This window comes from Pieris rapae, chromosome 12 (assembly GCF_905147795.1).
Source record: "Pieris rapae chromosome 12, ilPieRapa1.1, whole genome shotgun sequence".
Taxonomy (NCBI): Eukaryota; Metazoa; Arthropoda; class Insecta; order Lepidoptera; family Pieridae; genus Pieris; species Pieris rapae.
The window spans coordinates 8,876,581-8,893,537 of record NC_059520.1 but is presented as its reverse complement, the minus strand read 5'-3'; the positions used below and the strand labels follow the sequence as shown (position 1 = coordinate 8,893,537).

The window sequence follows — 16,957 nt, the reverse complement described above, 5'->3', positions numbered from 1 at the left end:
GCAATATCAAAAGGGACTGACAAAAAACTACCAGGGGAAGAGCAGAGAGAGATCTAACAGGAGATAAGGGTTCAGAGATAAAACTACCAGGGGTACAGGACATTCAGAGAAGTCTACTAGGAGGTACTGAGAAGCGAACAGAACAGAAAGACCTAATCGCACAGAGTGGACAGAAGGGAGGCTTGACTACTTGGCCAATGCCGGCGTTGGTGTAACGGTATTAACTTTGCTTCGTGTTTCTCTACAGAGCTCGCCCAACACGGCGTGCGAAGCCTCCTCATTTGTAGAGTTGTCGGCTGTCGAGGCAGGTCCAGTGACTGTTTCACCCTGTATTATAGGTCATCACTGGCGGTGCTGTGCGCTCATTATACAACCAGGATGATTGTTTTAAAGACACAAAATCTCCCACACTACAGTTGTATACCAAACTGAAGATAGTATAACATTACATTTGGTAAGCGTTAATCTATTACACGGTTCTTGCGTCATCGGGGTACTTTAAATAATACAGAATTTAATCGTCAATAATAGAATAAATGCGAAATAATTAAATGTTAAATGAAAGCCTGTTAGTAAAATGTACAGGCTGTAAAATGTACGGATCATAAACAATTACTGTAATACAATTTGCACTTTGAATGCCTTTAAGAACTACTCAGGTAAAACAAATATATAAATCGTGGAATAGGGTCCTTCAAGAAAAGAGCGTACCAATTCTTAAAAGGCCGGCAACGCCCTCTGGCATTGAGAGTGTCCATGGGCGGTATCACATAACATCAGGTGAGCCTCCTGCCCGTTTGCCCCCTTTTCCATAAAAAAAAATCTATGATAATAATTTAATGAGCACTCCCGAAGATACCTCTTGTCCTGTCGTTTCAATTCAATGTAATAAATATTAAAATTACCACGAGAACCATTTTTCTGCCATCATAAATAGGAATGAAAATACTATTTTCAGTAAGGTAATACAACTTTTCTCTTAATAACATAAATAATGTAAATTAAGATATTGGAGAATTGTTTGCCTTTGATGAATGCTTATATTCGTTATTACATGGATCAAAGAAAATACTGAATTGTACTCATTGGGATACAGTTCAACGTCCTAAGATGAAGATTAATTATAAATATGGTTTTATCTATACTAATATTATAAAGAGGAAAGGTTTGATTTTTTGTTTGTTTGTTTGTTTGTATGAATTGAATAGGCTCCGAAACTACTTGGCAGATTTGAAAAATTCTTTCACTGTTGGAAAGCTACATCATTCCTGAGTGACATAGGCTATATTTCATTTTCAAAAAAAAATAGGCATCCTTACTAAAATTACGATAACATTAACATTTGTTTATTATTTGATACAATTCTAACAGATAGCGCTGAGTTAAAGGTAGTTTAGTTTAGGTCCGTGTCGTGGTACCAACGTTTCACATAAGTTCTCCTACCGTTTCCCTTGAATAGTTTACTACTATGTAATATAACAAAAACCTTAGCCACAGCAACGCTTGGCCGAGTCTGCTAGTGTATAATAAAAAAAGTACACTTTATTACATTGTTTATACTTCGCCTTGTAGAGACTCAAACTACATACATTATCAGGATATTGATTTTTACCACCTCAATAAAAAAATGTGAGGAAGTACTTGAAGAATCGGGTAGACACTGATTTTGTTTTAGTAGTAATTTGAAATTCTAAATATCATTTGTTGTTTAAAATGTTAAATTTCAGTTTGTCTATTAATGTAGTTACTTCTTTTCTTACATTATTTGTCGTAAAAAGTAAATGTCCAAAAATGTTACTGTGGAATATCCATATGAGATATACATATACCATCGTGGAGTTTTCTGTAGACAAAATGTACAATACTAAATACATTATTTTGATAAACCTCGTAGGGTTAGCCTGCGATTGCAATGTTAGCAGACAAAATGTAATTATTTACTATATCACATTAGAAACCTCAAAGTTAATAGTATTTCTCTACTATTTAATGGATGTTACTATAACTATAAACCTTCCTCTTCAATCACTCTATGAAAAAACCGTAGTTTTAAAAATTGGGACAGGGAAAGCGACTTTGTTTTTTACTATGTAGGGATGTGCTATCTATATGTATTGACTTGGCTAAGGGGAACATAAATTTTCTACTATTAAACAATGATGAGTTTCTAAATGTTTTAAATTTTATTTAATCTGTAACAAATTTCTCTGCTAACTTTTTGATCAACGTGAAAAATTGCGATCGTAACTCGATAAAACTTTCTTTGTGAGATTACGAAAATTGTAAATTCTTTTGCGAAAATATAAATTAATAACTAATTGGATTAACGTTTATGTATAAAGCCTAAATCATTATTTTTTAAACAGACCTTATATTACCTGATATGTACTAATACTGATCAAGAAGATACTTTTTATGTGTAATAACAATAATCAAATAAAAAAGGACAAAATCTGTGCGTCTGTGTGGATTTAAGAATTTTGAAGTTGAAAGAAAAGATTTCTGCTTTTTTAATTGGAAATTATTTATTATATTATTTTTAAATTTAAGTTTTTGTATGCAAGACGTGTGTATAAATACAGAAGATGTGTTTATGAAGTCAAATTGCTTAGGTAGGTAGGTAAAGGTAGTGAAACTTTTTTAGAGAGATCGCTCAGAAACGCTCAGTTGTAGAACGACGGACGTCAAGGTGATATGGAGTTTTTTGGTTTTTGCCTTGATGTCCGATGAAATGAAGATTCTACTGACCTAATTAAGTAGGTTATGACTTAATCATACAGCGAATGATAGAACAAATACCCCTACAAACTCCTTAAAAAATTTACTATAGAATAATGATTGCCAATTAAAAGCACTCATGTTAGAAGCCTTTATTACCTTCAACTGCTAATTAGAGAAACTTGATAACAACAGATTAATTAACTATTAGTAATACAATACCAATCACCTACCGTTCTTGTTAACATAAGGTGTCAAGATATAAGCGAGCAAGTATATAATACTAGTATGTTTAAAGTAAACAGAATAACTGTTTATTTATTTTATGATATAATATAATCTACTTATATTAAGTTTAATTCTAAACTGGTAGCTTCACAAATTGTGCCTTCTGTTATGGAATTGAGGTTGATAATGTCACAAATTGCGATAGTAACTACTGTTTCTGCGATTCATACCCTAATGTTTAAATTAAGTAGTATGATACTAAATCAGAGAAACCTATTTTTTAATATGGACGAGCTATCAGACAGCCCTTCTAGTGCCTCTAGTTCTATTTCTGATGTATAAAACAGAATAAATTTGAATAGCTCTACTAACAGAATATTAATGATTTTTGAAAAACCTTTTGCCCCATAGTATGGTACATACTATCGAACGGTCATATAATGAAATTGTCGTCTACTATATGAAACTGTAGTGTAAGAACGATATTATATATGCTACAGCTAACGTGAAATTATGTTAGTTTGTGTCTAATTCTGTCATGTTGGGCCATGTTTTATATTTCATGACATATTTCTTATCGCCTGCAATCACGCCACCCGAGAACACAAGGTTTGCGTGTGCGTTTCCTGCCTTTAAAAAAAATCCCATGTAATATATATTTATTTTAAATATGAGTGTAAGCTTTCATTATAAAATAAGCAGAGCTTTTACTAAAGCTTTCACATGGAATAATGATTAATCCGGAGCTCGTAAAAGATTTACCTCCAAGCTCTTTAGGAGGGTTCTAAAAGCAGCCATTTCAAGTTAATGAAACCAAATTTCTTGTTCTCACCTTCATTAGCTTTCAAGTGACCAACTTTAAAGTTTACTATTTCATTTAATCTTTATAAGATATGTGCAAAGTCAAATAAGCTTTTTTATTTTATACATTTAATTATGTAAAAATTATAAAATAATTAATGAGTGATACATATTATACGTACAGTATAATATATCATTTATCAGTATATCTTAAACATATTTTTTATATAGTTTAAATTGTTTAATTATTATTTTTGCAGTATTTACAATGTTCTTAACCTATATAATTGTTATAAAAATTGATATAATTATTTGGAACTATATTATTTGTAATATATATTCTACGTCTATATGTCTTTCGTTATCATACTACAAAAGTAGGTAAAATTATTCAACAAAAAGAATCTAGAATGATAATTCTTTTTTAATACCGCGTTAATAAACCTTACATGTGTAAGCAAAATGAGGATATCTTTTTTCATATTTCCCATATAAACTTTCATCAAAAGGCAACCATAGTTAACAATGCTCCAATATTGAGAAAGATTTATACAATTTTTTTCTCCGTCGAATCTGAAACATAGAAATCGTAAGATGTTCGTTTTTTTTTAAATCTGGAAATGTGTTTCGTGTTAAATTAATAAATTCCAATAAAAAAAAAGTTACGTTAAAAGTAACGTTTCACATTTAAAAGTGGAACATCTGATCCGTAATGACATAAAAATCAAATTATTACAAACCTATCAGCTTTTACGGGCATATTAAATGATACCAAATGTGTGCAAAGAGATTTTATATGGATACACCATATCTCTTTTGACACTAGTTATATATAAAAAAAAATTGTTGTCTATTATTCGAAATTTAAAATAATATAGAGTTTGGCTTCCAACAATTTATGCCAAATTGAGCTGTAGATTTTTCTTAATAACATAAATATATCTCAATACTTACTTCGTTTCATCTATGTATACTGCTTCTAGCACTTTAGCAGCATACTGAATGTTCTTTTGTAGAGTTTCAACGGGTATTTCACCTCTATTTATTTGTCTTAGGAGATAACGTAATCTGTGGACAAAATACAACATAATTAAAAATTAAATTTAGCCGCATAAAAATTATTTGGAGGAGTCTAGGGGTATGAGAGGGTGTGCAATTATTTAATCAATTACCATCTAAAATTCGCAATATTATAGGCAGTAAAGATGCATGTTAGAGTAAAAACTATTTATCTAATCTATATATATATATTTAAAATATATATAGAAATCGGTCATACCTATATATATATAGGTATGACCGATTTCTGTCTGTTTTATAATTATTTGTCAATCTAAAGTAAGTAGATCGACCTGCCTACGGGACAATTTTATATAATCTAAGAGTAATATAATAAAATGTGTTTATTCGCAAAAATTTAAGGTAATGGGCAAAGTGCTTAGAAATAAATATAAGTTTCCATAAAAAATACGGTAAAGCAAAAATATAATCTTAAGTCCCATTACACAAAGTAGGTACAAAGTTGGGCTTTTATAATTTATTTTTACAATCATTACGGTCGTTACTTTAAGCGCTTCAAGCACTTGAAATAATTTGTGAATCATTTGTTTCCGAAATGAAGGGAAGTAATCGAGCTTTAATTAAATGAAAATAACCGTTCCAAAACGGAGTTGTTTTCGTTATGACCATCTGTATTGTTCTTTGCTTTGGTTTGACAAATATTTAGATCATTTTAGCCGCTATTGTTCTAGCGAATGTTTTGTTTTTAAATAATATTGTTCTGGAATGTACTTGTGCGAATGTTTGCTTTTTGGAGAACTTAATTTAAAAAAATTTACTGCGCCAGGATAGAAAGGTTTGTCAATATATTTCTATAACATTCATAACCATTGTACTCTACAATATATATGGGGTTTAAATTAGTTTTTAAGTACCAGACGTAGGCAAAGTTTTCCGTTAAAATGAGTTTTTTTTAATGAATCGGTATAATATCGCTAGATTAAGACAGTACAATATGTAGAAATATTAGCAGTTTCATTTACAAACAAACATAACTATCATTATCATTTTATATCTAGATGTCTTGGCATGACATAGTCTAGCGCTATGATGAGTAGTGATTTTTTTTGTATGCTTGTTTATTTTCATTTGTTTTTGTTCTAAAATATTTAAAAGCAAGTTGTCTCTTACGCCTACTAGAGATTCTAAGCCCTGGTGTAATTCACTTGGGTATTGTCGTTTTGTTGTTAACATTAAGTTTAATAACTGTAAAACAGAGAAAAAAGAATAATGATAAATTGTCATGGAAAATTTGCAAAGCTTTATCGCAAGAACTTTCTTCATATACCTAGGCCAGGACAAATTTGAAAGGCATTCCCGAAACTTTTTCACATTTTCAGAGCAGTGAGTAGTGATTTTTTTTACCTAAGAGCGGCTTTATCGCATGCATCGGGCGTGTCGACGGCGGGCAAGTGCTCAGTGTCCAAATCTAGTTGGTCCAACTGCTCGTCGGTGGGAGGTGAGGACTCTGGCTTGGATTTGCTTGACGATCTACGGACTATCGTCAGCGCGCCTTGTTCTGTGAAAAAAGACGGTTTATTATATAATATTAACTAACTGTCACGACGAACTTCGTACGAAAAGATTCATAGTTAACACGACGTAATACAGTTTTATAATTAAATTACAGAAATTAATGCAATGATTACGAAGTAAATATAAGTAACACTATTTTGTAAAGAAATAAGCGCCTGAAATGTTTCATGCTTTCAAACATTATATTTCATGTTTTAAATAAAATATGCTAATATCTGAATTTTGTGTATATATTATGCTGATTCGAAACCTTTATTCAAATACGTTCTTTAATTTGAGGGGAGAATTTACCGTATCGACGGGATGAGCATTAAATGTTTGACAGTTACGAAACCCATGAATATTTTGTGTTGGTTATATTTTTCTTTCATTTTATTTCTTCGTTATATTTCCAATGCTTGTTAGTCTGCTATTCGAGATATACCATAAACGTCGGTCCACCTGTATTTGAGTTATAAGTGTTCGAACAAACCCGACTATGTTCTATATAATAAACTAAAATTACACTTATTCGACATAAAAAAGATCGTCTTAATTCAACTGTAATGACTGAATTAATTTACATTCAAAAATATATTTTTTTTACTTTTAAAAGTAAACCGAACGAATTATATAATTACGCTACTAGTACTTAGTGTACTCGTAGCGTAATTATATAATTCGTAGCGGAAGCTACGAGTAGCTACAACATGCATTGATATTTTTGGTCCTTCGCTACGAAATGTTTATTTATTCACAAAAGCTTGTCAACGCCTAGCGTTGATACATTTATAAAAGTAAAATACAATTTCTAATGCGACAAGTACTTATAAACAAACATACTCGAAGAGATAATAAAAGGAAATTAAACGAAAACCGATTTAAAATGTGAGGGGAGCAACTATGGATATCCAGACCCAGCTTTGTTATCAGAATGCTCAATCTGGACATCGGTGAGTTGAAAAGTTTAAAAGCGAGACAAATAGAATGATGGGATGCCTGGGATTAAATAAAATTTAAATGGGCAATCAACCTCATTGTTAAGTATGTTAATTGCTAACGATAAATCAATTAATGTACTGCGATCCAAAGACAAAATCTTAAAGTACGCTAGCCTGGTTTCGTATGTTGGCAACTTTTTCGAGATGCCACTTGAGAAAAGAAAGATGACACAGCCATATGTTTTGTTAAAGCTCCAGTCGTTAGATATGCGTCGCACAATACGGCCTCCATACAACTGTACCGTATTTATCTTTATACCGGTAATATTTCTCAGATATTAAGAAGAGTAGGAGGTAATACAAGGGCTGTTTTATGACGAATTTTATTTCGAGCCTTTAAAAAATATTAAGTGGATTATTTAAAGTTGTACGAGAAACTAACAATTTATTTAAAAATAAAATTTATTTAAATACAAGCGAATATGTAAGTTACGGAAAGAGGAATAAATCTAGCCGTCTAGTGCAAGGCGGCGAACGATAAAATTGTTTTTAGATTATCCCCGGACACAGAGGAAAATACCTTGTTTTCATAATAATGCAATAATGTTTTATTATTTCGTGATATATTAATGATGTTTGTTAATTAAGTAATAGTCAATAAAAAAAGTGGAGATATAAATCTACAACGATTACAATTGTTTAATTAAAAAAAATATTTGTAGTGGTGATTGCATGTCATAGCAAATATTTTGCAAAACAACCCTAGGGATTGTGTGTGGGATAGTTTATTCTTCTTCTTCTTTTCGTCCGTTGCTTTGACCTGGTAGTAAATGTAAATTCAGTTATTTTTTTTTAATATTTGAATTTGCTACTTTGGAGATGTTGTTTACGTTACGTTACGTTTCGTTGACTTTATCGTATGTGAAGAACTTACCTACTTACTTTTATGCATTACGATAAAAAAACACACTAATTGTAATACTTTTTTGTGATCTATTCATCAATCTAAATACGAAAAACGCTTAATCCTTTTTTAGTCTGTGGTGATGTTGATTCCAACTGATTGCCATGGTAACAAGTCAAGGGGCCTTTACAATTTACCCGCAGGCTTTAGTACTAATGGTTGGCTTATAATTATATAAATTGTTGCAGTTTTGTTGCGTGCCTTTGCAGAACTCATTGTAATTTGGTTTTAAATAATAGCATACAATTATATTTAAATACGATTATAGTGTTTTATTTATAATGAAATTAGTTTACAGTTTCATTGGAAGGTATAATTTAGTTTAAGATTCTCATGTTACTTGCGACATTCATAAACATCTAAATTCAGAGTTACTCTTGGAGTCTATATTTTAATTCCTACCTGAATTATCAATCTCGTCTTAAAACCTCAAAATCTCTCTTAACGAAGTAAAATATTTAAGTTGGTTTAACGTTCTAGAGTGTTCTATAAGTCAAATGCCGTTCAAAAGATTTAAACAAGCACTGAATTTATATTTTTTCACAGACCAATTATTTTTTAGTTTTAATACTGGTACGGCGAAAGTAAAACATCACGAGAAACACGAAAAATGTTTTGTGTCAAAAAAATTACATGTAATTAATTCTGTTTTTACATTTGTTTTGGTCTACTAGCTTCATCGTGCAACTCTAATCCCTGAGGTCGCAGATTCGATTCCCGCCTGTGCATACATGGGTTATCTTTCAATAAAGGTAAACATCGCAAAAAGCCGACGATGTGTATCACATGAGGCTGATCATTTACTAGACAAATGATCATGAAACTAATACAGAAATCTGAGGCTAAGGCCTAAAAAGTAAAACCTTTTTTAGAATGATTTTTTCATTTAATTCTGTTTTTATTTTTATCACTAAAGTTTATTTTGTTATATGACGCAGACAAAACGAAGCTATTCGTAATTGTTTTTGATATTATAGTTAACCATTATAATCGGGCGCGTTTGTTCGCCAGTTATGAAACAATGTGCCCTCTACGGAAAGTAATTACTAAAACAAGTGGTCTCTTTGTATGCCCCAGACCACTATAACAAATGACTGAAAATTGTTTGCACAGCCGCCTCTGTCATTTTCACAAACGGACCGTGAATATTTAATTAATTTTTAATTATTTAGCTGTTGAATAATTATTATTGATGAACTGTAGGTTAATTAATGGAGTATATTTAAACTACACTTAATTTTAATAATATGATACGGACGATGTTTTTGGTTGGACGTATTTTAACTGCTGGTATTCACACTAAAAAAAGGAAGGAATATGTTCGTAATTAATTAACAAAAAACAATTATTGGACTTTATTTAAAGAAGTCGAGAGAAGGCTGTTTGTTATAAAACATATATTAAATATGTATTACAAAAATCTATATGTATAAAAGAAAGTCGTGTCAGCTCAAAATCAAAATAACACGAGTTTCTATTATACATATAGTTTGTCTGGAGATTTTAATTTGGATATTATTGGATCCCAGGTGTTTGACAAGTTCAGGCCGTCTTCTCTATTGAAATTGGGGAGTTTTTTAATTTCAATGGCTTCGCATACAAATCTTGGGAAGAATCAACTCCGGGGAAATAAATACAGATAATAAGTTTTTCTACAGCTGTGATACTTTTTGATATTCAACACTCCTTTGACTTCAGTGACCACGCATGCTGTAAAGCACGCGAAACGTCGGAAAAAATTTAAAATTATGTAAAATAATTATAAGTTTATAGTAATACATAGCTTCGATCCGTTGAAAAGTGTTTTCTTTAATTAAATACTATGAACAATTATTCCTACTTTTTATTTTTTTATTTACTTTTGCACTAATTTTCAAGACCTCTTTACTTACTGGGCTGATGTGGGTACCACAGGGCACTTTCCTCTTTATTGTTTATATAAATGATCTAACTTTCACGGTAGAGAAAAAAACATCAGATAATTTTGTTAGCAGATGATAAGTCCTTGATTTTTAAAATCAAACGACAATTAACAAATTCTGAAGATGTGAACAACGCTCTCTTTGATTGTCTTTTGGTTTAGTATGAATAACGTTCTGCTTAACACAAAAATCCATAGAAGAGACACGTAAGTAAGGAAAAATGGGCCCACTGCTTTTCTCAGTGGTTCCATCGAATGTCACGATGTGTGGACTGGAACGGAGATTACTTCGAAAACCAATAAAAGTAATTTCTACATTGGGACGTTTTTATTTTGTAAACATATTCATAATATAATACCTAGTATTATTACAATATTTTTCTTTATTTTTTGCGTCTCAAGCGCAAACTAACTGTTGTGGTCTTTGGCAGCATGACCAACGCTGTGGAACACCGAGCTAGGGTCAGTTACAACCAAAACACATACAATACACATTTAAAATCACAGAACATTTAAAGGAGGTCCTCCTTTATATGTTCTGTGTTTAAAATGTACCTTGTACCTTTTTTCTGTCCATAATGTTTTGTTATTTTTTATTACTATTATTTTGTGTGTTTCGTTTGTAATAATTCTTACAAATATGTCTCTAATACAACAAAAATAATCTAATGATTCAATAAAACGCAAATATAAACAACTAAATTCAATAATTCAAGACAAACAATAAATAAAAACAATTCAATAAAAAACAATTCCAACTAAAACTAAAACTCAAATCAATCTATTGTCCTTTTTGTAACTTCAAATTACGTTCCCTGGTCAACGGAAACCCGAAGGGTCGAAAATCATTTATCTTACCCACAAAAACGTCCAGTTAAACTTCCTTTCAAATATGACCTTAACTTATATTATGGTCATTGTTGAGGGGTGTAGTGTGCAACTTGGGTTGGTACTCCGAGAAATGGGTTTCCTAGTACCTATGGGATAGGTGCGACGGCGAAGGCCTAGGATATTTGCGATACCAAGGGCTAGAACCAGTCTGTTGCACAGATCCCGGTCATCCAGGACGTTACGCCTACTGTATGCTGTCTCCGACACTATCGACATTTTTTTTTTAAATTTCTTTTACCTTTTAATTTCGACTCTATACCCGATTTGATTTTTGGCTTTTTTCTACAAACAATACCTTCATATTTATCGTAATTCAGTTTACGACTTACTTAAATCCAATTTTTTTCAGGTAAATAGAATTTAGTTAATTAAGAGTTGGTAAAGAATTTTATCTTAGAAAAATTTAATTCTTAAAAAACACTGTCAACAAAATTTATCTCGCAATTAAGTAAAATCTTAAGCCCGACTTCGGAGAAAAATTAATTAACTAAGGAAAACGCCTTTAGATTTTAAATAATTAACATCTTCCATTGTCACTAAGCTGTAATTAGAATTATTTTTCTTTGGTCCAATAAAAAAAATACATTTTTATAGCATAGGATCTTAATTCAAATCACAAGGACACTCACATTGCTAGAAGGCTCGCAAGTGCGATGCCGGCTTTTTTAGTGCGCCGCAAAAACTGCCTTATGAATTAACGCTCAGTTGTGGAACGACGGACGTCAAGGTAATATGGATGGTATTTCGTATTCTGCCTTGACGTCCGATGATGAAACTCAGCTGCAGGTATTAAATCTATAAACTATGATGCTGTGAAATTGTTTTGTTGATTACCATCAAAAAAAGTTTGAAATGCCGCAACGGATTAGGCAATGTGAGTGTCTATGAACGGAGGTATCACTGAGCATCAGATGAACCCGTTTTAAAAAAATAATATTAATGTTAAGGACATTTATATCATTAATTAGTCTAGGTTTAAAATTTTGTTCATAATTAATGTATGTCGCAGCCAACTAGTTAAAATAGCCCTTAAATGAACAGCCTAGCATTTTAGCTTAACTGAAAGATAATTTAAGATATGAAATAGATATTTTAACTTTATATTTATTTATTTATTAACACTTTGTTGCATTACATAAAAGGAAAAAAAATAAACATAATTTAATGAAAAGCAATTGGCGGCCTTATCGCTTTCGAGTGATTTCTTCCAGACAACCACTAAATAAACACTATTAAATTTATCATCACATATTAGAAGTTAACTTGTATTTTCAAAAAGCCAAGGAATTCTACTCATGCCATAACAGTCAACTTTGTCAAAAAATTCCATTTTAATTGTATCATTTCAGGCACTACATTAATAAACATTTCAAATTTAGTCCAAAAATATAGAATAATTCATAACAAATTTGAAAAGCAAACTTCAATTCAGTTAACTTTAAATAAATCGAAACGTGCACGAAATACAGTGGCTAGAGCAAACAAAAAGTGCAATTACTAAACAAAACTATATTAATTTAATTAATCGAAAGTTTAAACATGCATAGGGTTGTCACATTTGTCTAAATTGATATACACAATTTTTAGTAATTTATCATTCAAAACTTATACTGAATTGAATACTATTTTGAAATTGATAAAGACTTTGACGTGTATATTAACTATTGAATAAGTTATTAATGTATAACTATTCAAACTGTCCTACGGTCATAAAGTAATGAGCAAAATTACAGCCCCGCGGTCAACTGTCATGTCAACGTCAAATGCTAGATGAAATGCCAACACTAGAGTGACATTGCCACAGGGCACAAATTATATACACTTGATCCTTTCCAAAACATGGAATATTGTTTTTTTTATATGATTGTTGCTATATACTTTTAATGGTTTTGAAATATTATATAAATGACAACCCTAGAAGCATTGAGGCATCTACCGCTTTGTTATTTTACATTTAAAATACTTGGATAAGTTAGTATGATATTTTCTATAACTTTATTATTTAATTGTTACAGTATCTATAATTTTATTTCTAGTGGTTCATATAAATCTCAAAGTACGACTGAGATTTACATGAACCACTTGACTTGTCTTATTCTGCCTATTTTGATTGGAAAATAAAATTTCTATATCACTTCATTGGAAAGGAATTAGTCGAAAACACGTTTACCAGCAAAGGCAGGATGTCATGTGAGACTTATGTGTGGTTCCAAAAATGATTTTTATATATAGAATTCTAATTAAAAAACCATAAGTAGATGCCTCAATACCGTCAAAACTACTGAAACTACTAACACCGATTTTGAGGACCACATTTTGGAGTATTTCTCGTGATCGATGTGCAATAGCCACCGTAAAGTGCTTACTGGGAGCGGTTCCATTGCGTGGGGCGGGGGGCGGCTGCGGGCGAGGGGACTCCTCACGGGGTGCGCCCGCGCCGCCCGGGGGACTCGCCACTGTAAAATTAATAATATTGTTTAAAATCTAACTACTATTACTACTGGGTTTGTTACCACAATCCTATTGAAGTAGATTTCGTGAGAAAAGATCTGCTTCATGTCTATACTGTAAGAAATAATTAGTCTATTTTTTAATTAAAAAAAATTTGTTAATGTATGTGTTGTGATATAAATAAAATTAGTTGCCGCATTGGAGTAATCTGTAAACTCTGATACAGATGGTATTATGTGTTCTGCCTTGACGTCTGATATTAATACTCAGCTGCAGGTATTAGTCCGAACAACTCCTTTGAACACTTTCGAAGGTAAGATGAAGAGGGACCCACAACTCTTCGCATCGCCAATGGAACAGGCCGCAACTTGTTTTTGACGATTCGAGTAGTTCGTCGTTAAATACGAAGCTATTTAATAACTGAGCAGGTAGTCCATTTATTAGGCGTGGTAGTAAATTCGTCTCCTACGAAGTACGGAGCTGAACGTGTCTTACAAGTGTACTTGTACCTCACTATGTATACCTTTATCACTATAGACAAATACATACACACATACATCGTCTAATTTACAACCCGCTCATCGCAAAATAAACTAAAAATCGGTTGTCTGTAAAGTCGGTTTACTGACGATAGGTGATTGTGCTTCTTTGTCGCTCGTTCCGCGCTCTCGCTTGCACTTCAAGCTTTAAATGGAACGCCTCAGAGCAAGGTAACGCCGCATGCGTCATGTTTTTTCGTGCGTACAGCCGGCTCCATCGAATTTTAAGACGTTGTCAAGTCAAAAATGATTTCAGTAATACCTATTGAATTTATTGTATTTCGTTACTAGATAAAAAGGTCAAGTGATTTGGTACGTACGTGTCGCTGTTGTAAATCGGAGCAAATTTTATGAATATGTGAGTCACATGTGATCCTCGTTAAATGAAAACGCTATGAATTTTCAACCGAATGAATTGTCATCATTTTTAAATTACGTAAAATATCAAAGTCGTAGGTTTAAAATGTGGCATATTAAGTTATTATTTTGGATAGTTTTATTTTGATCGTAACAATAAAATAGTCTAAATTTTAATTATTATATGTCTCTTCTGTGTACTCTGTTTTAGCTCTCTCAAAAAAAATGTTGAATAGTCCGTCCGTTCGTCTACATAATAACATAGTATGTCCTCATATAATTATTTATTTTTACGTATTTATTTATTAAAGTTTTATATGCATACTATATCTAGTATAGGGTACAATCTTGTCTAAAATATGACAATTTGGGTAACATTTATTACAAAAAAATAAATATATTAGTAATGTTTGCTTATAGTTAAACAACAGATTAGGAACAATATAGGCACTTAATAATGCTTTCTTTTAAATTAATCAGGCCATTACCGAATATATCCAAACGTTTAATTCTTTATAATCGCCAAGAACTCGAATGATACTTGAACTGAATAATACTAAAAATGCTTTTCAGTTTCATCTTAATATATATATTTCTTGTGTGCGTGTGTATGTGACTGAACTCCTCCTAAACGACTGGACCAATTTTGATGAAATTTTTTGTGTGTGTTCGTGGAGATTCGAGAATGGTTTAGATTCACAATTTTGTCCGCTGGACAATGTTTTTTTTAATTAATTAGTAGTTGTTGATTTTGGAATGTTTTACATTGGTTCCGACAGTCGGCGCTACCATCGCACTGTCAAATTTTAAATAATATTCGAATTTTAATTTTAGTCTGTCCCGACAGTTAGCGCTGCGATCAAATTAAAAAAAAGTTTTGTTATCATTGTGCTATTGTAGACCATGTGCTGGATCGTTAGATATTGTCATAACATTTGAATAATAATTTTCATCAAAATGGTCCAGAATGTTTTAGCTTATTAAAAAAAGTTTGAAATTTTCAAATTAAAGACGTATAGACAGGACAACGTCTGTCGGATCCGCTAGTACCAATGTATTATGGCTTTCATTGCATAAATTTTATTTGCAAAAACATTTCAATGATTCTACACAACTCATCGCATTAAAGCCTACTTTTGCACCTAAAGCCAGTTATTATCGAGTCGTGAGCAAATAGCACTAACGAGAGAATCCAACGAACCGTTACTTGACAAGCATAACAATATAATGATTGATTCTTGATATTTGTCAGCAATTATTAGCGAGATTGTAACGAGAAATTATTAATTTATTTTGAAATGTTCTTTGTATGTTTAATTTGCTATGAATTAATTAAAGTTTATGATTTATGATACATTTTTAAATATAAAATAATGTTAGGGCTAATTTCAGTTTATAGATCGTGTACTTTTCGTATAAAATTAATATATTTTGTGACAGGTCTTCGACAATTATACACATTTTAGTTTAATTATTTTACATTTTAGTAACACAGCGGCAAGACGCTGACCTGATGTTAAGTAATGCTTGTTATGTACATTCAAACAGCCAGAAGTGCAATGCGAAATATACTACGGTTATACTTTTTCAGTTATACTATATTTATTTGTAATACGTAAACATAATTGTTATGTAACAAAAAACAATAATATTAAAGATATAGCCAAAGATGGAATATATTACAAAAAGATTCAAACATTTACGAAAAGCAAAAGTCAATAAAAGATATTAGATAAATTTAACTAAGTAATAAATATAGTGTTATGTGAAACTGACTGTATGTACGTGACGGTATATGCTGCATCAATCTTTAAAATATATTGGTGTAACTCCACCGTTGTGTATCATAAATTCTCAAGAGATCAAGTATCAGTAACAAAGGAATAAAATAACGTGAGGTGTATCTACAGGGAGTATATTCAAGTTAACGTGGCTACAACGTGATTGCTACGCTACAGTAAAAACGCTAGTATAACCCGTTAGAAAGGGTGCAAGTGTAATGTTGAAGCGTTTTTTAAGATTCCCCACCAAAATTGATTAACACTTCAATGGGACTAAAGGATTCTGAAAAAGAAACAAATTATAGAACAGCAGCATGGCACTGGAATACACATGCGACTCGATCGTTTATGAAAAATATAAATGTGATATAGCTACTATTCTCTGGTGGCGTCGCAAATAAAGAGTTGTCATTGGAGTATCGTAGAAAGTTAATTTATATTTCGTTTGCGTTTAAGATATTTATGAATCAGGTTGATTGATTGCCTTCCTTAGCTAAATTTAAAATTCGTGTACCCTCTAAACACTCTAGGTATTCCATTCATCCCTTCAAGAGATTGTGTTTTGGTCAAAACTCACCGATATCCAGATTGAGCATTCTGAATAATACGCAGATGGATATTAGTTGCTTCCCTCACACTTAGAAACAATTATCCATTAGTTTTTATAGTGCATATGTTTTTATAAATCGATGCATTTTTTTGTGATGCGTTTCTTTTTGCCTATAAGTGCTTGTAACAATATATCTTGAATTTTTTTTCTTAGGTACCAATGTATCACTGTGCCGAGAGTT

General features: G+C 31.5%; 1 protein-coding gene across 3 annotated transcripts in view; it reads right to left on the bottom strand.

The window, feature by feature from the left end:
* Nucleotides 1-16,957, bottom strand: part of LOC110993001 (calcium/calmodulin-dependent 3',5'-cyclic nucleotide phosphodiesterase 1) — a 175,992-nt gene that overhangs the window by 25,930 nt on the left and 133,105 nt on the right. For all 3 annotated transcript variants that reach the window (XM_045630444.1, XM_045630445.1, XM_022259041.2), the window contains 2 exons: nt 6,172-6,325; nt 4,702-4,815 (listed from right to left, as the gene is read on the bottom strand). In XM_045630444.1, coding sequence (XP_045486400.1) covers nt 4,702-4,815; nt 6,172-6,325 — 268 coding nt within the window. The remainder of the gene's footprint in view (nt 1-4,701; nt 4,816-6,171; nt 6,326-16,957) is intronic.